Source organism: Siphateles boraxobius, unplaced genomic scaffold (assembly GCF_051911475.1).
Source record: "Siphateles boraxobius isolate OS27281-9 unplaced genomic scaffold, OSU_SipBor_1 16, whole genome shotgun sequence".
In the NCBI taxonomy this organism is placed as follows: domain Eukaryota; kingdom Metazoa; phylum Chordata; class Actinopteri; order Cypriniformes; family Leuciscidae; genus Siphateles; species Siphateles boraxobius.
The window spans coordinates 17365342-17390814 of NW_027508766.1; the positions used below are offsets into that span (position 1 = coordinate 17365342).

The following is a 25473-nucleotide window of genomic DNA, read 5'->3' on the forward strand; positions in this document are numbered from 1 at the left end:
TTCCACAAACACTTTTTGACCACCTTCTTTTTTTTAGTTTTTTTTTTTATTCATAGCTCACTAGTCTAGATAAACTAGACTCTAGATCAAGATAAACCAGTGATATACTTGTCAAATTTCTCAAAGTGCTTATTCTTTACCCATAACAAGTTGAAATGATTATCACAGTAATGTTCCTTCTAATGTTCTATTCTATCTTGAGTTGTTTTCTGAATATGTGTGGAATGAGGCAGGTTATTTGAGACCTGTACCACACAAGATGTTTCCACGCTGTGCTACATCTCATCGGCAGCTGTGTTGGCTTGTAACGTCACCACCACAACTAATCATCAATGTTCTGCCTAGAGAACATCACACCCTCAGCCTTGGTTGTTCAATTTTGTGCAACATTATCACGCCTCTGTCCTTTCCATTCACTCACACAGAAGGGGTATTAGATGGGTCAATAAAATGACCCAGATGTTGACTGAAATTTATTCTAACCAAAATGATTAGATATTTGGACTTAGCATAGTGTGCCTGATTGGTGTTGTCATTTTAAAATGTGATGTACAATAGCCAACATGCTTTATGAGTAGATTTTGTTTTTGATTGAAAATGTGGTCTAGTACTTAAATGCAAACGTGTGTTTATTAGACTTACTTTTCTTTTGAACTGTCATGAGGCTTCTAGTGTTTCTCTTTTATGACAGTGAGTGATGACTTTACAAGACACAGTGCCATGGTATAAGGCTTACGAGAAAATAAATACCAGGAAATGGTCATCCTGTCTCCTAAGCCTGTGTCTTCCTTAGAAGGTTAATACATCAAAAAGCACTACAAAGTAATACATTCATTTTCATAATGTCTAGGCTAACCCTGGGTTTAGCAGCATGACAACAGATACTGTGTTTGATTGGTCCTCACGGTGAACTGGCTAGCAGATGTTGATCTTATGAGAAATGAGACCTGGTGGGGTTTTCCCCCCATTGAATAGTGGGGGTGGGTGTTTACTACATTCAAAAGTGTTGGCGGTAGGAGCTCAGCACTGCTTGTATTCATTTTTGTTCCAGCATTTTTCAAAAGAGGATTAAGCAGGGCCTCCCATAAAGACAGAGGAGGTTAGCAGAGAGGCGATATGAAATACTATACGTCTGCTCAAATATGAATATATGCATGGTTACATGCTGTTGTACTTATGGAAATGTATGTCTCCAGCAAGCCAGCATTCATCACTGCAGAGAGGCTTGTCTTTGTTTGACTTGCATGACAGTTATCACTGCAGGGGAAAGGCTTGCTTGCATGGGAATAACATACTCAGTGTGTTTGAGGTGAAATAATAAGCATTTTAACGGGACCGTCTTTGGAACTATCCAAATGATACAATGCATTCCTAACTAGACAGGGCCAATGACCTCTGACCTCAGCGCTGGCTGCAGAGCTGGGCTCAGGTTTCCTTCAAAATATGTGTGACAGCCTCACTAGTGCCATTAAATTACAGAGCACTGCTTCTCTTGACAAACATTTACACACACGTGCTCTACATGTATTTTCTGAATGGGCTTTCCCATCTGTCCTGAGACTTGTATTTCATGAATAAAAAAAAATCCTCAAAATGTGGTAATTATATTCACCCTTTAAGTCAAGTCAGGTTACTTTTATTTATATAGCGCTTTTTGCAATACAGATTGTTTCAAAGCAGCTTTACAGAGTTAACAGGAAAATAATGTTGTAATAATATTGTTAAATATAAAATTAAATGTCCCCAACTAAGCAAGCCAAAAGCCAATGGTGACAAAGGCGAAGAAAGGGTGATTCTCAGGGTGCAGGACCTGTGGATCACAAATGGATCTCTTTATGGGGTTGTAGATGGGTCCGCGGATCTTATCTCCTCCCTTTCCCGGGGGATCCATTGCTCTCTCGCCGGTATCAGAAGCCTGCGCTGCGGTCTCGTCCGCCCGGGGAGAGAGATCAATGCTTCAGTGCTCTACCTCCGAGGAGTTAGATGTGCTGGGCATTTAAAGTGACACAATCATGGGGGAAGTGGATTCACCATCTCTTTCCCCAGCGTATGAAAAATATATATATACATATATAAAAAAGCTGGTGGAGGTGATTACTAAGGCTGTAGATAAATTAAATATTTCATGGCCAGCAGAAATAAGGGAGCGCTCGTCCTAAAAATAAAAATAAATGAAACAAGCTTCCTTCCCTCTATTTTTTCACCTCAATCACGGGGCCTTTCATTTTTTACCTTTTTCCTTTTCCATTTTTCACAGCGAGCTGTCTAGATCATAGAAAAAACCTTACTCATCTTGTCTTTCAGCCCCCAAATTCTTGTATATACAGATATTAGGGGGTTAAGAGAGTAGGGCTATGGGGCAATACCCTGGGTAGAACAGACGCTTGTGAGCTATCTCTCTCCTGGTTCAGTATCGTCCCTGAAGGCGTCGGCTTCTCTCACTGAACCATTAAAGAAAACTATTTTTATTCTAGTGGGAAAAGCATATACGGAAATGGGTCTAGCAGGACCTAGTTTAGTTTCTCATACGCAACACAGCAGCCAAAGCCTTCAAAGCAGAAGCCGGATCCGAAGACCGTTCTTCACATTGAGAAGGCTTCGGCTCAAAAGAAAAGGTCTTGGCGCCACCGGCCTCGGACCAGTGAGGGCAGCCCCAACCGGGGTGGAACGGTGTACACCTCATTATACGGTGCCCGTTCCATCTCGGTGCCCTCAGGGGACCGTTCTGCCAACCCCGCCACCCTTGGTGCTTCGGGGCGCAGCGATCTCCAGCGAGCGGGAGACCGTCGGGTCTTTACAGTCGTTATCTCATTGTTCCAAAAAAGGATGGGGAACAGTGTAACATACTAGATCTTCGTCTGTTTGAGTGTTCGGTGCTGGAACTCAAGTCCAAGATGCTGACACTCAAACAGATCGTGACTCAAATCAGAGTGGTTTGTCACGATAGATCTGAAAGACGCATACTTCCATATCTCCATCCTCCCTCAGCACAGAAGGTTCCTGGCCCCGTCAGGCTGCAGTGCATACGCATTCTGAATTGCATGGACGATTGGCTGATTGTAGTGGAATCAGAACAGTTAGTGGTTCGGCATCGAGATGTCGTCCTCGCTTATATGCGAAGGTTGGGGTTGAGGCTCAATGCCAAGAAGAGTGCGCTTTCTCCAGTACAGAGGACCACTTTTCTTGGAGTGGTCTGGGACTCAGTCACGATGCGAGCCATTCTGTCGCCCGCTCGTGTGGCTGATATCCTTACTGTTAGTTATCCTTACTTACTGTTAGGCCTCAGGGCAGCAGCGTTCATTGTGATACTCTTTGGCCTGCTGTACGTGAGACCTTTGCAGTGGTGACTTATGTCCATCGGACTTCTCCATGGAGAAAATCCAACCTATTGAGCAAATAGATAGTCAAGACTATTCTTGTTGCTTGTGAGTCCTCTGGCCTGGTGGTCAGGGCTCATTCCACTAGGAGTATGGCTTCTAAGCTTTATTATCTGGAGTTCTCTCCAAGACGTTTGTGATGTGGCGGGCTGGTCCTTACCGCTCACATTCATCAGATTTTATAGCTTGGACCTGGACGCTGCCCCAAGGTCTCAGGTTTTTAGTGCTTAGTGTAGTGATGACAACAGGCTGACAGTCAGGCATTTGAAAGTTTGGCGATTTGGGTATTCTCGTTCCCAAAAGCGTCATCGATGCATCGCGAGTTCCCTCGAAAGGGAACGTCTCAGGTTACGACTGTAATCATAGTTCCCTGAGAAAGGGAACGAGACGATGCGTCGCCCTGCCATACTTCCTGCATCCCTGTGATCGACTTGCTTTGGCAATTTTTGAAGCTAATGCCGGTTGCACCGGATGGTCTCTTATATCTTCCTGGTCATGACATCACCCGCTCATGACGTTCATTCTTTCCATTGGACTATTGATATAGATGCTTCCCTTTCTCTATGGTTACATGTAACTATGGTTACAGTCGTAACCTGAGACGTTTTTTGTCCAATAATTAGAATCTCTGTTTTTTCAAAACAGTTTAATTGGACATTTATATAACCGAATCCAAAAATGTACCGTTTGCATATCCAGTAATGCACAAAGATATACACTGCCGCTCAAAAGTTTGAGATCTGTAAGATTTTTTAGTGTTTTAAAAGAAGTCTTCTTATGCTCACCAAGGCTGCATTTATTTGATTAAAAATGGAGAAAGAAGTAATATTGTGAAATATTATTACAATTTTAAATAACTGTTTTCTTTTTGAATATATTATAAAATGTATTCCTGTGATGGCAAAGCTGAATTTTCATTACTCCAGTCTTCAGTGTCACATGATCCTTCAGAAATCAAACCTGTAAGACTTTCGTTCATCTTCGGTGAAGGTCTTTTTGATGAAATCTGAGAGCTTTATGTCCCTCCTTTCAATAAAACTACCACTTCGATAATTAAAAAAGTTCATAAAGGGATCGTAAATCTAATCCATATGAATTGAGTGGTTTATCCAAATTATTATCCCCCTCGTTGAAGCCAATACCTAATTGCCTAATCCTAACCCCACCCCCACACCTAATCCTAAACCTACCTATTCTAGGGACAGTATCTGGGGGTGCAAGAACTGCAACTGATCGAATGTGTAATATAGCACGATACAGTATTACGATTGTGGAGACATTTTATTCATTCACAATCTAAAATCGTGATATCGTACATCCCATTGATTTTGAGATTTTTTTTCTGTTTTGAACAAGTTGTGTTAAAAGTCTTTTTTTTTTGTTCAACAGGGCTTACATGAACGTGAAGGAGCTGAAAGAGGTTTTGAATATGGATGGATCCACGCACTTGAACATATTCTTTGCTAACTCATCTGATGAAGATGTGGCTGGTGTGGGCACTTGGCCCTGGGATAAAGAAGCTTTAACACATTTGGGTAAATAAATACATAGACCACTAAAAAATAACAACAGTTGGATCAGCATCATATTTTGCAGTTTTTAAGCATTTTAAAGTGCCCCTATTATGCTATATTAAAGTTTTCTTATTTTGTTTTGGAGGACTCTTACAATAGGATTACAAACATGCATCCAAGGTCAAAAACACTTTAATTTCCACGTAATATACATTGCACATCACTTCATTTCTCAAAGAGTTTACAAATGTTTTAGTTTTTTTCCCGAAGATTATGTCTCTCTAAACCCCTCCTTTCTGCGAGCCTATTCTGCTCTGGTTGGTCAGATGACCCAGTCTTGTTGTGGTTAGTCTAGACTCTAGACTCTAGAGGCTCACATAGCGTGTTGGAAACTAAATGCCTATTATCATATCTCAGCTCTGGAGGCTTCCTCAGCGCTTGATACACAGTGATATGAACAGTAATGATGGCATAGTTTTTTCTTTATCAACTGCAGCACACGTCCTCATCCTTCTGAAGAGCATTCAAAGTGGATTCGCAGTGCTGAAAACAGTGTCTTCTAGATATGTCAACAACCCAAACCTTCCAGGCGTCAGCTAAAACTACATTTTTTAAGGGCAGGTCAAAGTAGATGTTGTTCGCGGGCAGCCAATGATGACCATAGGAGGGAATTATGCAAATTCATTACATTGTTACGTAGGTATATAACATGAAGTGAGACTGGAATTGCTGCTGACTCGTTTTTGCAGTTCAGAATTGATTTTCTCTTTTTGGAGACAATAACTTTGTTTGTCGTGCACTTTGATCTTTTAAAGTTTGCAGACATTTTGCATTCACAAATAGCTATATTACACACTGCATTAAAAGGTAATATTCGAAAAAGCATAAAGAGTACTTTAAAGAGCAGTGACCAAAAAAGATCAGCAAAAGATATCAGAGCTATGGCACAGTGGTTGCACACATCGTAATGACATTAAGGCTGCAATGTTCCCACAGGGAAGCAGGTTTGAGTCTGTTGACATTTCCTGTCAACGTTTATTGTCATCAGAAAACGTTCCAAAATGAACAGGTACCAAAAAAAGATGATGCTTATGATACCTGTTCTTTCTCTGTCTTTTTTGAGGTGGGATTGTATTAAACCCTTCATTTTATGGTACGTTTGGCCATACTCACACCATGATCCATGAGATTGGCCACAGCCTTGGACTGTACCATGTCTTCAGGGGAATCTCAGAGGTGGAGTCCTGTAACGATGCTTGCTTGGAGACTGAGCCCTCTCTTGAGACTGGAGATCTGTGTGCAGATACCAATCCCACACCCAAGTACAAGTACTGCAGAGATCCTGAGCCAGGAAATGATACCTGTGGCAGACGTCATTTCAAAAACACCCCTTTCAACAATTACATGAGTTATGCAGGTAAGACCTATATATCAACTCTCAAGGCCCTATCATACACTTGACGCAATGCAGCGCCAAGTGCGACGCAAGTGTTTTTTGCTAGTTTCAGCTTGACACAGTAATCATTTTCACATCCTCCGCCACGTTTTTTAAATAGCAAATACATTTGCACCCATTTGTGCACCCATAGATGTGCTGGTCTAAAAAAGAGGTGTGTTCAGACACATTGCTATTTTGAGGCAACTGAAACCTGGTCTAAAGTCAATGGTGCAATATTTTTTTGTTATTTTTTTGTGCGCCTATAGGCGGGTCCACAACAAGCATACACTCTGCTTATTACACACACACACACACACACACATGCACAGCAGCACATAAACTAGACAAATATTAAAAATAAAATGATTACAAGCTGCACTTCAAGACCATGCGCTTAGATAGTTAAAATAGGGCCCTCAATTTCTGTTGAGTTGAAAAGATTCTGTAGTATATATATACAGGTCCTTCTCAAACAATCTGCATATTGTGATAAAGTTGATTATTTTCCATAATGTAATGATAAAAATGTGACTTTCATATATTTTAGATTCATTGCACACCAACTGAAATAATTCAGGTCTTTTATTGTTTTAATACTGATGATTTTGGCATACAGCTCATGAAAACCCAAAATTCCTATCTCAAAAAATTAGCATATCATGAAAAGGGTCTCTAAACGAGCTATTAACCTAATCATCTGAATCAACTAATTAACTCTAAACACCTGCAAAAGATTCCTGAGGCTTTTAAAAACTCCCAGCCTGGTTCATTACTCAAAACCGGAATCATGGGTAAGACTGCCGACCTGACTGCCTTCCAGAAGGCCATCATTGACACCCTCAAGCAAGAGGGTAAACACAGAAAGACATTTCTGAACCAGAAACAGCAGCAGAAGCGCCTGACCTGGACTACAGAGAAGCAGCACTGGACTGTTGCTCAGTGGTCCAAAGTACTTTTTTCAGATGAAAGCAAATTTTGCATGTCATTTTGAAATCAAGTCCAGTGCTGCTTCTCTGTAGCCCAGGTCAGGCGCTTCTGCCGCTGTTTCTGATTCAAAAGTGGCTTGACCTGGGGAATGCGGCACCTGTAGCCCATTTCCTGCACACGCCTGTGCACGGTGGCTCTGGATGTTTCTACTCCAGACTCAGTCCACTGCTTCCGTAGGTCCCCCAAGGTCTGGAATCGGTCCTTCTCCACAATCTTCCTCGGGGTCCGGTCACCTCTTCTTGTTGTGCAGCGTTTTTTGCCACACTTTTTCCTTCCCACAGACTTCCCACTGAGGTGCCTTGATACAGCACTCTGGGAACAGCCTATTTGTCCAGAAATTTCTTTCTGTGTCTTACCCTCTTGCTTGAGGGTGTCAATGATGGCCTTCTGGACAGCAGTCAAGTCGGCAGTCTTACCCATGATTCCGGTTTTGAGTAATGAAACAGGCTGGGAGTTTTTAAAAGCCTCAGGAATCTTTTGCAGGTGTTTAGAGTTAATTAGTTGATTCAGATGATTAGGTTAATAGCTCGTTTAGAGACCCTTTTCATGATATGCTAATTTTTTGAGATAGGAATTTTGGGTTTTCATGAGCTGTATGCCAAAATCATCAGTATTAAAACAATAAAAGACCTGAAATATTTCAGTTGGTGTGCAATGAATCTAAAATATATGAAAGTTTAATGTTTATCATTACATTATGGGAAATAATGAACTTTATCACAATATGCTAATTTTTTTAGAAGGACCTGTATATATATATATATATATATATCATTTTCTGTGCTGTTTCCGACAGGATATTTGTGAAATGGATTTAAAATTAGTGTAACGCCTGTGGTTTCTTTTTTGTTTTGTTCCCATAAAGATGATGACTGCACAGATTCCTTCACGTTAAACCAGGTGGCTCGGATGCACTGTTACCTAGATCTGATCTACCAGTCTTGGAGACCTGGCAGTAAACCAGCTCCTGTTCCTCTACCTCCTCGAGTAACAGCGCAGGACCAAGACTCCCTTACCCTGGAATGGTTCCCTGCCCTCACTGGCCATTACTTAGACAGGTGAAAATAACTATTAAGACATGTTTTAAAATGTTAATGCATAATTTTCCCCATTATGAAAAATGTAACATTTCTTAAAATTGTGAAACCCAAGAAGTAACTTTTTTTTGGTGTAGGAACATATTGAGAAGTTATAAATGTATTAAGAAAAAAAAATCCTACAAAGCAATTTTAGCAAAATATTTGTTTTAACAACATTTAGTTCAAAACAAGCTAGCTACTACTGATTTATATCTTAATTTAGTTTAAATTTGAAAAACCTGTTACCCAGTTTGGTGTTTTAAAAAATACTTTATTATTTAATTATGTTTTTTATAAAATATATAACATTTAGTTATATTGACCTCCTTGAAAATCAGCTTTGTATGAAAGTTAAGCACCTCCTTCCGTGAACATTCATTGAAAAGGGGAAGAAAAAATAAGAGTTTCACGCCCTGTACAATAAAAATTGCTAATGTTAAACAAATGATAATCACTGTAGCGAGGAGAAACCTGATACAAAATGTTGTACACTACAATGAGATAGTGATGTGTTGAGTGTCTCCAAGACCTTTTTCAGTAGTTAATTTTCATAAGTTTCATTATTAGTCATTAGTACATTCCAGAAATTAATATATTGTGTAAGTTCCCCAATAAAAATTGTTGGAGAGATGCTAAACATGTCAAGGTCAATCATGTCAATAACGATAAAAGTTTATGTAGTGCAGTAATGTACCTCCCATCAAAAGATTGAAGTTGTAGTGGGCTGATGGAGAGGTTCAAGTCATGTACCAATTTCTCTCCCACCACCATAGCATTTCTTTCAACAGTTTTAACTCCTTAACACATTTTATAAGCTCTTCACGAGTTGTCAGTTCCATCATATACAGTTGTGGTTAGAATTATTGGCACCCCTGGTAAATCTGATCAAAGCTGGCTGTAAAAATAAATCTCCTTTGTAAAAATCTAACCTTTCATTGAAGTAAAAGACTTGAAAGTGGGGAGGAAATCACATTATGAAATAAATGTTTTTCTCAAAAACACGTTTTCCACCATTGTTTGCACCCTTTTATTAATTAGTTTTGGTAACCTCCTTTTGCCAAGATAACAGCTCTGAGTTTTCTCCTATAATGCCTGATGAGTTTGGAGAACACCTAACAAGAGATCAGAGACTATTCCTCCATACAGAATCTCTCCAGATCCTTTAGATTCCTAGCTCCATATTGGTGCTTCTTCTCTTCAGTTCACCCCCCTAATTTTCTATAGGGTTCAGGTCAGGGAATTGGGATGATCATGGCAGAAGCTTCATTTTGTGCTCAGTGACACATTTTTGTGTTGATTTTGATGTTTGTTTTTGATCATTGTCCTGATAGACGATCCAATTACGGCCCATTATAAGAATGATACCATGTATCTGAACAAGATGTCCAGGACCTCCAGCAAAAAAATAGGCCCACAACACTAAAGATCCAGCAGTATATTTGACTGTGGGCATGGGGTACTTGTTATCCCATCTGGTGGGTTTGCTGCCTAAAAGGTTGTTTTTTTGTTTGTTTTTTTCATTTGACTATAGAATCCGGTCCCTTTTGAAGTTCCAGTCGTGTCTGACAACAGAATATGCAGGAGTTTGTTTTTGGATGAGCGAGTAGGATTTTTCTTGAAACCCTCCCAAATGTGGTGATGTAGGGGTTGTTTGACTATTTTTTTAGGCTTTCTGACCCCAAGACTCAACTAATCTCTGCAATACTCTGCAAATCTGTGGAGAGTCTTTGGCCTCTCAAACTTTCCTCCTCACCGTGTAATAAGAAACTAAAGACACACATTCTCTTCCAGGCAGATTAGCAACATCTTTAGTTGATTGGAACTTCTTAATTTTAGCCCTTGTGGTGGAAATGGGAATTGCTAATGCTTTTATTACAGCCACTTTCTATTTTGTGAAGTTCAACAATCTTTTGCTGCACATTAGAATGATATTCTTTGGTTTTGCTCATTGTGATGAATGATTAAGGGAATTTGGCCTTTGTGTTTCCCAATTTTTATACTCCTGTAAAACAAGAAGTCATTGCTAGACAATTTCATGTTCCTAGCCACCCTTGTATGCTAAAAAATATTAATATTAAAGGGAATATACTTAAGAGATATTTTACTCATAAAAATTTCTAGGGGTGCCAATAATTGTGGCAATGCAAATTGTTTTGGAGAAAAACACTTTTCATGATGTGATCCCCCCCCCCCCCCCCCCCCCATATTTTTATCGCCATCTTTGATCATATTACCTGGGGTGCCAATAATTATGACCAAAACTGTCCTATCATATGCACGCACATACAGCGATCACATTTAGCCCAGCACACAGCATTGTTTTGGATGTTCCTGTCGTAAAATGTACGTAATAAAAACCTGAAGAACAAAGAGAACCAAACAACAAGTGTGAACACACTCTTAAAGGCATCAAGAGGTGATAAATAAGTTGTGGTGTTGCTGTGTCTAAGTTGCTACTTTGGGTGTCTGTTGATTTCCTAGAGAAGTGGGATCAGTTTGTGACAGATGTACTGAAGTTGGGGTGCTCCTTCAGTATGCCTCGAACTCGTCCTCTCTCAGACCCTGCTCCCCCTCCGGCCACTGGAGCCCCCGTGAAGCCGAAGGTAAGACTCAGCAACGCTAATGAATCTTTTAACTTAAATATTATCCAAAAGCCTTACAACGGATGCCTTCTTGGTTTGACTGATATGCATTTTGAAATCAGACTTTTTTTTAAGAACCAATGCTTTATTGGTTTAACTCTTTCAGGTTTTTTATCATTTTATTTGAGTGCTGTCCACAAGATGCTTTGGAACATAACAATAGCATAATACGATTTTAACGGTTTAATTTACTATGATATTAAGCCATACTAATTCACATTGCATATGATGAGACTTACAGGCCATTTAATGGTTTTGTTAGCGGCCTACTTGAATTATTTTAGGGGGATTCCTGTTTGGATTTCAACTGACTGCTTGGCAAAGTGAAAGGAACCTGTTTCTATTGACACTTGGAAATTGTGTTTAATTGGTGAGTGCCGTTCAGAACCATTAATGTGCAGTTTTATTGAGTGGGATAAATGATTAAGGCATTGCACCCAATGCACGATGCCAAGTGAGGCCAATATTGGATGGAACAGCAAAGTAATCTATGAGGAGAAGAACTAAAATGTGTGGAAAAAATTAGTCATAGGGGTTGTCATAAATTTCAATTTTCTCATGTGTTTATTTTAAGGCTAGAAAAATGTGGACATATGGAAGAATTGGTCCATAGAGCTTTGTGCACATAAATGAATGTTTTTTTTTTTTACCACAGGGAATGAGTCATGTTTTCCTGTGCTGTATCAATGATCTTGCCCTCATAGTTCAACCTTTGATCCGGTATCACATAACGAAGCCAAACTGCCATAGTCAGGCTATTCTTATCGGTATTCTTAGGATTTTTTTCTTTGGTTGTTATTTTTGTATTTTATTATAAGTATGAAATATCTGTATAACTTACCTAAGCAATCAGGAAAAGTTCTAGGGCCTAACAGCCATGACATATGCCCACTAGTTTAGCTCGAACCGCAAAAGCTCTTGAAAAAGTGAATTGGTCTTGACATTGAAATGTTGAAAACAACTTCAGAGACCTACATTCCAGAGGCCGGCTGTTTTTCTGTTTAATTACTTAATCACTTCATTTGGGTTACTTTTAAAAATGGGTGAGTCAGACTTGTGGCGAGTATGGCCGTAAGTGCATGCTTGTATCCCTCAAAGCCAAGTTGGCCCAGCAGTGGCTACATGCAGTCAGCTGAGAAGGCATGCCCAGGCTTGCCATGGCCACATCGCCTTAACTATGCTTTGCACTTAGACTCATCTAATGCATGCCCCCTGTCCTCAATCATCTAGGTTAAAAAAGCCATGTCCCCCTGTTCAAGTGTCCTTAGTTGACTTTCTGGAAACAAGCATTATGGCAGGGTCGCCCTTATCGTGTTGATGGAATCCAAGAAAAGAACAACACTGGCACAATAAATAGATGGATGAGTGCTGTGCAAAGTCAACTCGATTTGCTACGCAAATTACTCTGTGGTTTCTAGTGCTCACGAGAAGGCTCATGAGTTGACTGAAAACATGAAGAAGACGAGAATGAAAGTGAGGCACAAAACCAAGGAATGCTAGGAATTACTTCTTTCTCTGTCCCACACTTACCTCAATGCTTCATTTGTCTGCTGTGTCTCCATTGCTAAGATACTGAGATTATGTCAGTAAGCTTTAATGATTGGCAAATGTTTCCAGTATGTCGATCAATAATCTTCAAGTGGATGTTTTTTTTTAAGATGATGCAAATGTTTGGTTTGTTTGATGCAAGTTAATGCAAGGCTTGTTATTATAACTTATTGGTTTGTTTTGGAAAGACTAGTTCTGCTGGCACTATTTCTGGCTTTGTCCTTTCTCCCATTTCCATCTAATATTTCTTCTAATATTCCCTTGATCAGCAGCTGAGGTACATGGGGGACCTATGTGGGAGACATTTTGCAAAGATTTGTGCATTTGATACTATGAAAATGCATCTAGTTCAGAACATTCCAGTTTGTTTTGGCCATCTTACTGAGCAACAAATACCCACCTTAGAAAAATGGTGATATCAGAGTCAGACGTGCGAGGGAGGTTACCTAGATACTTGGCTGAGGTCAACCAAATAAACATTTACAGAACTTTTGCCCTACTATTTTTCCATTTGTCATTTAACTTGTAGTCAGACTACAAATGTTGCTTGACTGAGGTCAACCAAAATAAACGCTAAAGAAGCTTTTACCTCACCTTTTTTCCATTCGTCATGCAACCAGTCAGATCAAAAACCAAAATTATAAAAGCAACAGCGTCCCCAAAATGGGACGCTTAAGCCACACTTAAAAATCTATAATTGTCATGAAATTAAATAAAATTATTAAAATATCAATGTGAAATCACAAAACAAGAAAAAAATAGGGTTGTAGTTTTTATTTTTTTTATTTTGCTTTTATAAATTTTTCTAATCACAAGATGCACAACGATAAAGATTACACTCAACTGATTACAATAGATTACGCTGACCTTAACTCTAACTGGACAGAAACATCGAATGGTTAAACTAACATTTTTGTTACGTATGTAACCCTCTTTCCCTGAAGGAGGGAACGGATACGTAGTCGACCTGTCGACTGATTAGGATCACGCTTAGGGAGCCTGTCATCTTCGAGTACTGTAAAAAGAAGCCAATGCACATTTGTGAGTGTGAAATGCATAACACACTACGCCCCCGCGACAGTGGGTATAAATATGGAAGTGGATGCACGTACTAGATGTTTTTTGTTGAGGAGCCGAGCGTAAATTGGAGTAAACGGTGGTCCAGCAATAGTGGCGACGGTACTACGTCTCTGTTCCCTCCTTCAGCCTAACACAGGTTCACCAGTGCATTCGAGTGAAAGGCCTGGCTTCGGACGCTCCGCCACGTCCGTTGCCGAAGGGTATGAAGGAACTTGACAGGGTTCGGCTCATATGGGGAACTCACTGGAGCAAGAATTGTGCACGTATCCAGTCCATAGGAGGGGAATGGCTCATGAATGGCTTACAGTGAAACTGGCTTCATGTGAAGGGAGGCCACGGGAAGCAGCGGTTAATCACATTGCTAGTTCTCTAGCGAACGTGATAGGTGTCCCCCAGCCCCCAACTCTATTTATGATCTCTTCAGCGAGGCACTCTGTCAATGCTTAGGAGGGAGCAATACACTCACTTGGGAGGAGCTCACCACCCAGGTGGGCACGTGCACCTTGGGGAATCACCAAGAAGAAGGCAACCACATGTAGTTGGCCAAGCCCTGCTTGGAAACAGCCTTTCCTTCTGCTGGTCTCCGTAACAGACAAGAGCTGGTCTCAGTTTCAGGCTTTGCATTCTGAGCACGTATAACCGCAATGGAGCGGACGGACAGAGAAAAGCCAAGGCTGGGTCTGCCTCCTCCGGGGCAGCGCTTGCAGGCTCACCACCGGTTCTCGGTCTCAAATATCTTGAGAGTTAGCCGGCCCGAATTCCAGACACGATTCGTTGACCGAAAATGCGTACAAGTCCCTACTCTCTAGATAGAGACCAGGCAAGCAGGAGAACTATTTTTCTAAAAACAGGATTTTTAACTCACTGCCTGAAGGGCTCAAGGGAGGTCTCTGCAGTGGGGTAGCACCAGAGATAAGTTCCAAGAGGTTAAAGAGGGGGCGCAAGGCAGATTCAGTCTCCTTGCTCCCCTCAGGAACCTGACGATCAAGTCGTGCTTCCCACAGATTTGTATCCACTGCATCCTGATGTGCGTCAAAACAGAGGCAACAACATTTTGAGGTGGAGGAGACAGCCTTCAATCCAACCCATTAGCAGAAAAGAAAGTACTGAAGTGATCGAACACCCTCAGGATCTCCTTACGGAGAGAAGACTCAATTCAACAAATAGGTTCCACTTCTAAGGGGGAACAAGCCTCATTTTTTGAGAGGGTGCTCTCACAGAAGTGATGGTCTCTACGGCATAAAGATTATTGCGGTAGTAACCAGAATCTCCTCGTCCTGTTCTTTTTAGAACCAGACCTGGAACTCTCCAAGGTCTAAACTTGGGTGCCATCATGCCCCATCCCTGAGAATGTAGGTGGACCGAATCCATCTCCAAACTAGAAATGAGATCCTCGGCCCGTGGACGAGTTTACTCTTTCCCAGTTGACCTGAGGACCCAACTGGCTATGAGCACTTGAAGGGTAGGACTTTGTAAACGCAAGAACACAGGATGGCCTGTGGTGTGGAAGGATAGAGATCTGAAGTAAATGTCTCTCAGGTCGAATGCTGCAGACCAATCTTGGGGACGGAGCATTTGGAAATGCATCTCTGTGTAACAAATTGAACTGAGGCATTTGAAAAAGGGCCCATCTCAACTAACACAGGACCAAGATGGTTGTGACCCACCTCTCTAGGGTACAATGAAGTACGGGCTTATAGAAGCCGGCCTTCATATCGGCTGGAGGGAGGTACTGCATCGCGTCCTTTGCCAGTAGACTGCGATGTGCGCAGACAAGACAGGAGCATTGCTCAACACCTAGGTGTGATAAATATCACTAATTTTAAGAGCATATCTTCAGACAAACAAACGACACGAAGACGGATCGGCTCCGAAGCGAAAGACAACTAGTGCGTGCATCCCCTTCCATATTTATACCCGCGCCGTGGGGCCGGAGTTTGTGATGGATTTCACGCACGCCAATGTGCATTGCCTCGTTTTAACAGTACTCGAAGATGACAGGCTCCCTAAGCTGATCCCAATCAGTCAACACTTTGACTACGTCGAACGCGTCGAACGTGAGCGACTGAAAGGGAACAAACTAACTAACTAACTAACTAACTAACTAACTAAATAAATAAATAAAAGCAGCTCAGATATAAAATACAAAGGTATACATAATAGTATAGTCAATGAACATCTTCAGGAATTCCCCACAGGGAAATTCGAGAGAATATTTGAGAATATTAGCCTGATTAATCCACATTTTAGTTAATCAGGTTTAGTTAATTAAACAATAAAAAGTAAAAAATAAAAATAAAATAAAAACTAGATGTGCTGTTCAAAATTAGGGTAATAAAGCATTTGGAAACGTTCTGGATGTGGTTACGTTAGCCTTAGTGAATCATGTTCAAATGTGACCTAAACCACTAAACCAATCACTAAACCTGTGGTTACTCTGTTAGGAAACATGGGAACCTGAGAAGAACTAACTTCATACCTCCACTTAAATCAATGCAACACCAGTTGGTCAAAAAGGTTCAGGAAAGGCTAACATAATATTTATTTACAGATGCCAATTGGTTTGGTATTTTCATTTCCAATGCAACCAAATACTTGTTGAGTTTATATGCTGTTCTGATATTACACACTGCATAAAAGTTATGGAAAGTTATTAAAAGTTATTTTTTTCATCTTTTTAGTGGTGTTTAAAAAATCTATGGCTGCATCTGAAAGCTTAAAAATGCTGCATTCGGATATGGCATAAAGTGACATCCGAATCCAATGTTAGCTTCACTTCCTTATACCTTCATTTTAACAATTTTTGAAGGCAGCATATATGTATCGTTCTCTGCCTTTGATATCTCACAATCCTGTTTGTTCCATTCTGTGACAGTTGGGCTAGAAAAATAAAGAAAGTTGCGGTTGGTGATTCGTTTGTTTGTAAATGTACATTTTTTACCAAATGTACCAGTTTTTTTTACCAATCTTTTCCACTTTTGATGTCATTTCTAGTGAAATAGTACTATTGTAGTAATTAAATATTAACAACAAGCCAGTTGCCTAGGTTTACACAACCCATATAGGATGAAGGACCATTCTCATCTGCTTGAGTATTTAAGCTGTCCACAGTGACTTTGTTCTGCATGCCAACAAAGTTAGCTGGAATCAAATAAATAATGCTCCACAGAAACTCATCATTATAATATAAAATAATTATTATCTTTACTTAGTTCAACAGGAAGCTTGTAGCTGTTAGCCACTGCTGTAGGTCCCGTTTTAAGCACATTTTCCTTCGGAGCTTCAGTGGGGCCTCCCTGTCAAGCTCACTCCCTCTACGGTCCCCTCCCCCTTCAGATGCCTCACAATGACCTCTTGACAGTTTCTAAAAAGGGAAAACTAGGCCCAGGGCCAGAATTCTCCCCATGACCTCCTGCCATCTCACCGAAGAACATCATTTGGCCATCTTAGAAACTGTTCCAAGAACCCAATAATCATATGTAATAACAGAACGCAGTGCAATTGATATCATTCAGGATTGTTTCTACAGTCTTTTATGTTCATCTGTAAACAATTAGTGGTGCTTGCTAAGGCAAACATCAGTATTACTATTGGTTATTCTTAGGTTTAAGGGTTTTCAACCCCATAGCAATTCCTTGGAAAGCACGCTACAGCGTATTTTTTTTTTAATACTGTAAAATGTTACTGTAAAAGTTCCCTTATACGGAGCTCTTTTAAACACCTTTAATAGATTTAACAGGACATTTCAAGTATATTTACAGTCAAATAATGTTCAGACTTTGGAATTAAAAACAAATCATCATCTTATAATTTAGATTGAAAATCCATATCTGATTTCCCCTGCATGAGACTTTACGTTTAATTGTATATTGTTTTAATAATTATGTTTCTTGTTAGTTTTTGTTATCAGTTATGAAACATTCTGGTTTTATGTCACATCTTATATTATTTAATTAATGTTTATTACATTATTTTAGTGTCATGTGTTGTACTGTTTTGTATTTGTGTACATGACCCTGTGCACCTTATTAGTGAATTACAATATTATATGCCTATTTTACGCAACCAGTTAAAAAAATGATTAATCCACAGATTTGACTTTGAGATGAAAATTACTTTAAAAATGGCCCAAATTGGGACCTTCACAACACAAAATACACTTTTAAATAATATAAAAAATATAGAATATACTCATTATCTGTTTCTTTTACCACCTGTATTATTGAGTTGGTTATCAGTATATTGTACATGTACAAAACAGAGTGGTAGGATGTAATTTTATAACAGTTAATGATATACAGGGTTTTTGCCGTAAATTTAGGTTCGGTTCCGTGAAACCTAAAATGTTGCTACCATATTTTTTTACGGTAAAGTTTTGGCAACCATAGCTGACATTTCTTACCATAAATTTGATGAATTTGATTAAAGGGTAAATAAAATGTTTTTTTTCTGTGTGTGTGTGCTACCAAGTTTGAGACATGTTCTTGGATTCCATCCTTTGCTTTCGTCCTTAGGTCCACCAGATGTAGAGCAGGCATGTGAAGCGAGTGTCAGCACTTGGAGCCCAAACGCCGGCCTAGACTCGAGTAGTGTTGGCTCAGCGTCCTGCCCACCCCAAGGCTGTATGCTCCAGCTCGAGTTTGCCTATCTGCTAGTACCTGACTCCCTCATTGTTTGGGTCACCTTCTTCTCTCTGGAAGAGACTGGACTGCCTGCAATCCATGACATCCTTCTGCTGACCCTTAGTGGTAACAACATCTCGCTGGGTCCACAGTATGTGTTCTGTGACACACCATTAACGCTGAAGCTAGATGTGAAGGAGGAGGTGTATGGGGTGCAGTTCTTCACCATGGAGCAGCACTTGGAAATCGACGCCACATTGCTCGCCTCAAAGCCAGACAATGCCTTGTGCCGGTCGTGTCATCCTCTACACTATAGACTGATTCGCCAGCCACCGTTTACACACTCACCACACGGGCTGATCCTTCAGGAACCCACTCTGAAATACGTGGACAGGTAAGGATTAGGAGTGTGAATCTAATGTTTCATTACAATAATAATTTTAATAATTTATACTATTATAGTTTTTATGGTAACACTTTACAATAAGGTTGACTAGTTAACATTAGTTAACTACCTTAGTTAATATGAACTAAGAATGAACAATACTTCTTCAGCATTTATTAATCTTAGTTTAAGGGGTGGTTGATTATGAATTCACTTTTCTAATTTTAGTTAGTGTATAATGTTGCTGTTTGAGCATAAACAACATCTGCAAAGTTACGACGCTCAACGTTCAAAGCAAAGGGAGATATTTTCTTTTAAAGAAATAGCTTTTTAAGGACTACAATAAACGGCTGGTATGGACTACACAACATTCCTCCCGGGTTAGTGACATCACTAACCATAACATTTACATAAACCCTGCCCCCAAAACATGATTTATAGATTATCATGACATAATATGCTAATCAATGACTAGAAGATAACTACACAGTCCCTCACGGTCGACTGCCGCCACACATAATACAAAAAAAACCCCATCAAATAAAATCCAGGCCTGGCCTCTCTCAGTCTCCACTGTCGTCGCTCCTCCTTTTATGTTTCTGCTCCTCCGTGAGAGATACGAGACCAGTGCGTTGCGCAGGTTTCGCTCATCAGTAGTCAGGCCACCGGCCTCGTGCCGCTCTCTCACGGCCCTCGACCTCGTCCTGCTCGCCACACTAACCATTCAGAAATGTTGTCTACATATTGTCACTGTCTTTATTTCTTTTGGCTGCCGTTTATGACAGTGCTGCTTTGTTACTGCATAGTGATCATCTTCCGCCTGTACAAATTAAAAGAAAAGGCACGCTATAAAGTAAATATGTAGAATGTAAATATCAAACAAATTATTACTGAATGACACTACACTATTCAAGACATTTCTGGGAACACTTGCACATGGTTTCTTTGCTTAAGCCATGTGTTGATGTGCTTTGCCGTTGTGTGGAAGTCTTAGGTACTTTGTGTGAGGTCTTCAGGCATAGCCTTTACTCCTTGGGCTGGGGGTTCAGGTCAGCTCAAAGAATTTCACGGCTAGCTTGTTGTCTTCTGAGAGATACATTCTGAAGTATTCCCAGGCAGTTTAACTTCATGGGATACTCATAAATTCGGAGTGACCTCAAAACTTTTGGAGAGCGTTTGAAGAGCCTCTGCCTCTTTGATGACAGCAGAAACAGGCCAACAACATGACAGATAGATTCCACCTCAGATAAATAAGATAGATGGATAGATAGATGGATGGATAGATGGATGGATGGATGGATGGATGGATGGATGGATTGATTTTTTTTTCTCCAAACTTGTATTGTGAAACTCTGCAATGAATTTGGGACAATTTCTTGAAATGACTATAAACATGAAACATGGATACAATTAAAAATGCCTATTGACCACCCATTATTTATTTCTGGCAAACATGCCTCTTATTAGCAATACATTAATGAATACTTTTGTCATTTAGTAGCCAGGCATAGTCTTTGTTTCCTTTTGTGCATCAATTGTGCTGGCCTTTTTTTTTCTTCTTCTTTGTTTCTGAATGCTGGCCTCTCCAGCAGAACAAGACCACACCTCAGTTGGCAGGCTGCCAGTAATGTACATTAGCTTTCACAAAAAATCAAATCAGTGCATATAAACAAGACCCAACGTGAACCCGATGAACTTCACTGTTTTAACTAGGGGCTGTTTTTGGTGTCTTTTCTTGTTTCTAATAAGTTGGCTGACAAGTGAAACAACAGTGAATACAGTGACAGCTGTAGCAGCTGTACATTAGGAAAAGACGTGAGGTCTTTTCATCTTAACAAATAAATTCTAGATATTATATATAATATAATATAACAAATCGTTGCAGAATTAAAAAGTAGTATTTATACTGACATATCCAAACATACATTAAAGCTGTGTTTAGTTTGTAGTTGCACTCTCCAAGTTGTGTTAGCAAGGTATCCCGATTCATTAGCCAACAGCTTAATCTACTCAGATAATGTGTTTGTTTGTTTTTTATTGAAAAGGTTTCTTTTATATATTAATGCTGCATGGTATTCACCAGATGGTGTGTAAATCAGTCAGTGTTTCAGCAGGCTTGTACTGCTCTGGGATCAGCATAAAACTCCTCTCATTTGAAATTCATTAACACAAAGCAAAAGTGCTGTTGAGAAAGCTGTTCTGAGGAGGAATACAGGATATTTCAGAAAGACCTTCACTTCAGCTAAAAGCCAAATTCATTATTCAGTACCAGAACAATTGAATCCTCGAGGGTACCAAGGGTATGAGTTACTTTTTCTTTTCTTTTTTTTCTTGAGTACTGATATTTTATTGCATTGAGGCTTGTCTAAAGGAATTCACTGCAGTAGTTGGATAGTATGAACATGTAATTCAGGGCTCAACAGTAAGTTGTATGGACTGTTGGCTTGGGGTCACTCTGAGTTGAAAAAAAGAGTGTTGTGCTGCTCCTAAATCTTACATTATTTGACCTTATACATGTGTTTGACCTGGTGACTTCAACTTGTCACCAAGGTGACATTTACTTTGCTAACAAGTTTTTTTTTGTCAAAACTGTGACATAATTTTCCTGAAAATGTGTCCAAATTTTAAAATGTTTGAGCTGATTTATATTTTTGCAGAAACCGTGATGCAGTTTTTTTTTCAGGATTTTATTATGAATAGAAAGTACAAAAGAACAGCAGTTATTTGAAATAGAAACATTATCAATGCGTCCTTGCTGAAGAAAAGTATTTAATTCTTTAAAAAAGAAATGACCCCAAAAGGCTGAAGGCTTTAAATATTATTATTTCATATAGCACATTGTAGTACATTGCAAAAAAAGTCATATATATATATATACAGTGCTGTTCAAAAGTTTGGGGCCTGTAAGATTTTTTATGTTTTTAAAAGAAGCCTCTTCTGCTCACCAAGGCTGCATTTATTTTCTATGTGAATATATAGTACAGTGTAATTTATTCCTGTGACCAAAGCTGAATTTTCAGCATCATTACTCCAGTCTTCAGTGTCACATGATTCTTCAGAAATCATTCTAATAGGATTATTTGATGCTCAAGAAACATTTAGGATTATTATCACAGTAGAAAACAGTTATGCTGCTTCATATTTTTGAGCAAACCGTGATTCATTTTTTTCAGGATTCTTTGAAAGTTCAAGAGAAAAGCATTTAATTAAAAAATAAATATTTTGCATTAATATAAATGTCTTTTTTAATGCACAATTTAATGCGTCCTTTCTGAAGAAAAGTATTAATTTCTTAAAAAAAATTGTATTGACCCCAACCTTTTGAACAGTAGTACATATATATATAGTAGTACTTATATATGTATGTATATGTATATATATATATATATATATATATACAATATATTCATTTTATATTACATATTTTTTTTTTTTTACTGAGCCAGCAAAAATGGTGGCAGGACAAAACTCATAATTACTGCTTTGTTATGTACTTCAGTTGAAGGGTGGGAGTTGTTCACCAAATAATAAATGAACTAAATTAACAGTAATCATTTGATGAGGTTTGCTTGATCAGTTAACAGTTTGCTATACCTGAAATGAAAAGCATTTCTACATGCATGATTCTTGTCAGTCCCATTGTTGTTATCGTCCACTATCGGTTGTTCACCCTTCTTCTTCGGTTTTCCGCCCTCTAAGTGGGTGGCCTTTGCTGAGTCCACACAGTCCTGATCCTTCATCACTGTGTGACAATTAACTAGAGATCGTTTTCATATCGTCCAGGAAAACAAGGGCCGTAAAGTGTTTTGTCAGCTCCAGAGTGGCACAAAATTACATGGCCATTTCATCCTCCAGGTGCAAGCCTTGGCTCCAATAGAGGCAGGCAATCACTCATTGTGACCAGTGAAAGCAACCCCAATCAAAGTTGTGTCTGGCTAAAAGAGGCAGGCTTCCTAATGAGAGCTCTTCAGTGTGGCAGGGGAATGTGCTGTAATATCTGATCTCAGCCAAAGAACAGCCGCTATAGATCACCGCTGTTATAGTATATGGAGAGTGATTAAACAGCATGTCCTACTGTTTTCATTTTAATTGTATCAATATGATTGTCACACAACAACAAGACAAAGTGTTGTAAAAGAACACATGACCTAGAGAAAAAATGTAATCTGCATTCTCTCAGCATATGCAGGATATGCAAATGTAATTGTATCTTGTGCATAACTGATTTAAAAGCTGTTGCATGCATACTTGAAGTTAGTTTCTGTTGAAAATAACAGGACACTAAAGCAGAGACTTCATAATGCTATAGGTATTTTCATAAATTATCTATTTACAAGCAAGACATTTTGTGTTAGACATCTGTTTGTGTGCGGTGTCTTGTTGTTTTCCTGTAGTAATCTGAAGAGATTGCGTTTTACCTACTTGAAGGTCAAGATTGCAAGAATTTCACATTTTTAGCTGTCATGGATTCCAGCTTTCATTGATACACAGCGTATAGTAAACACCACTTGATGGATCTCTTGGGTTGAGTTGCGGTATGACCAAACAGCTGTGGTTTGGTAAATTATACAATTGAGGTTGTGTTGTTGTTTTTATGTAGCCATGTGAACTCTGATTTTGGTTTTAAATGACAAATTATTTCCACTCCTTTGGAGTAATTATGTTTTTAGATCATCATTCTCCTCCTAAGCACTTCTAGCAGCGAGCAGCTGCACAGAGGGCTTAGCATTATGAGTTGCATCTCTTTGATTTCTTTTGAAGGTATACAGCGAATACTATAATATGATTTTTCCAGCATCTGGGCTGAAAGAGATGAGTACCTTCAGAAAGGCTGGTGTCGCTGAGGAGTATGTGTGTGCTCCTCTATAGAGCTCAATTACAAGCACCAGAAAAGACAGACTTATATATCTCACTCTTCTGCGTAGCTTGTTTTAAAGTCCAGCTGCATTGAAGTGCAGACCACATTGCACAAAAAAATCATACAAGTTTTCAGTCCATATTTTGCTAGATGACATTTCTTTTCTTAGTCTTTGCAGAGACATTTTCATAATTCACACTTTAGATTAGCATGTCGAAAACAACAACAACAACTGACTTTAAAGTCAGGTTTTAATTTGTGACATTAAATAGCATTAATACTCTACACCTCTCCTATGATGTACATGTTTCTAATTTCTGAATTCAAGTTAATTTTATGATTTTTTGGGAGACATAAAGTCACAATGTCAGGGTGATACAACTGCTCTAAAATTATGATATAGGTTAAAAAAAGAGTAATTTGGCATATTTTTTTAATAATTTTTTAGAAAAGCATATGAAATGCTTTACTTATTAATACTTTAAAAGTGGTTGACAACCAAATAAATTCCATGTGGTACAACCAACAAACTCATACAGAAATATTCAGAAAAAAAACAAAAAACAATAAAATTACATTATAAGAGAGGACCCCTGTCAGACCCTCATGACTGTGTCAATGTTTGTTTGTTTTTTAAATATTAGATATTTTGAAGGTAGTTAAGAGGTTATGTGTGTATATATATATATATATATATATATATATATATATATATACATATATATATATATATATATATTAATAATTTGTAAAAGAAAAGTACAAGAAAAAAAGATTTGAAAATGATCAAGATGTGTGTACTCTCATTTGATACTATTTATTTTGGTTACACTTTATTTCGATGGTTCACTTTAGTCATTCTATTAACTATAAGTACCTATGCAACTATGTCGACTGACTCTCATTAGAGTATTAGTAGACTGTTATGTTAGGGCAGTGGATCTCAAATTTGAATAAACAGAAACATTTAAATATTTCAGTGATGCTTTGGATGAGCAATATATAAAAGCACAAATATATATAGCTTTTGACAGCGCCTCACGTCACGAGCTCAGCTCAGCTTCTTGTTCGTCTTTTCACCGGAACACGCACAGCAGCGGAGTGGCGAGTTCACAATAGCAGCTTGAGTTTCGGTCCGCTGAAGAGGGGCTTTTCTACGGCGAGCAACTTCTATGTTGGGCTTGTTCCAGCGGTGACAAGTCAACGGTCTGAAGAAGAACGATTCAGTGTAATTGCAGTTCGATGCCGCTTTATTACAGGGTTAGTTCACCCAAAAGTGAAAATTCTGTCAGTATTTACTCACCCTCATGTTGTTCCAAACCCGTAAGACCTTCGTTAATCTTCGGAACACGAATTAAGATATTTTTGATGAAATCTGAGAGCTGGATCACTCCTCCATACTCCTCCATAGGCTTCTTGAGGGATTGAACTTGCAGGCCCCGAAAAGTTATTACAGACATCGTTAAAATAGTCCAAGTGACTACAGTGTCTAAATCTTAAGTTTATCAAAAGACGAGAATACTTTTTGTGCGCAAAAAAACAAAAATAATGACTTTATTTTAACTATTCATGTCCTTCTCTGTGGGCCTCGAGTCAGTTCACTAGTGTAATAGCGTAGAGCTTCTGTTGTTGTACGTCACACGCATCACCCACATGACCAGCGTCGGCCAATAGTGAGCCTACGTGTAACGTAGCTCTACGCTATTACACTAAATTAACTGATTAGAGGCCAACAGAGAAGGAAATGTATAGTTGAAATAAAGTCGTTATTTTTGTTTGTTTTTGCGCACAAAGTATTCTCGTCACTTGATAAACTTAAGATTGCGCCACTCTAGTCACTTGGACTATTTTAACGATGTCTTTAATAACATTTCAAGGCCGGCAAGTTTCAATCCTTTTGAAGCCTATGGAGGAGTATGGAGGAGTGATCCAGCTCTCAGATT

General features: G+C 39.1%; 1 protein-coding gene across 4 annotated transcripts in view; it reads left to right on the forward strand.

Annotated features, from left to right (window-relative positions):
• Positions 1 to 25473, forward strand: part of pappab (pregnancy-associated plasma protein A, pappalysin 1b) — a 139548-nt gene that overhangs the window by 17016 nt on the left and 97059 nt on the right. For all 4 annotated transcript variants that reach the window (XR_013204179.1, XM_077231867.1, XM_077231868.1 and 1 more), the window contains exons 3-7: positions 4767 to 4912; positions 6015 to 6308; positions 8182 to 8374; positions 10877 to 10998; positions 18180 to 18681. Coding sequence is in view for 3 of the 4 variants with exons in the window: in XM_077231867.1 (XP_077087982.1) it covers positions 4767 to 4912; positions 6015 to 6308; positions 8182 to 8374; positions 10877 to 10998; positions 18180 to 18681 (1257 nt within the window). In the remaining variant the exon portion in view is untranslated. The remainder of the gene's footprint in view (positions 1 to 4766; positions 4913 to 6014; positions 6309 to 8181; positions 8375 to 10876; positions 10999 to 18179; positions 18682 to 25473) is intronic.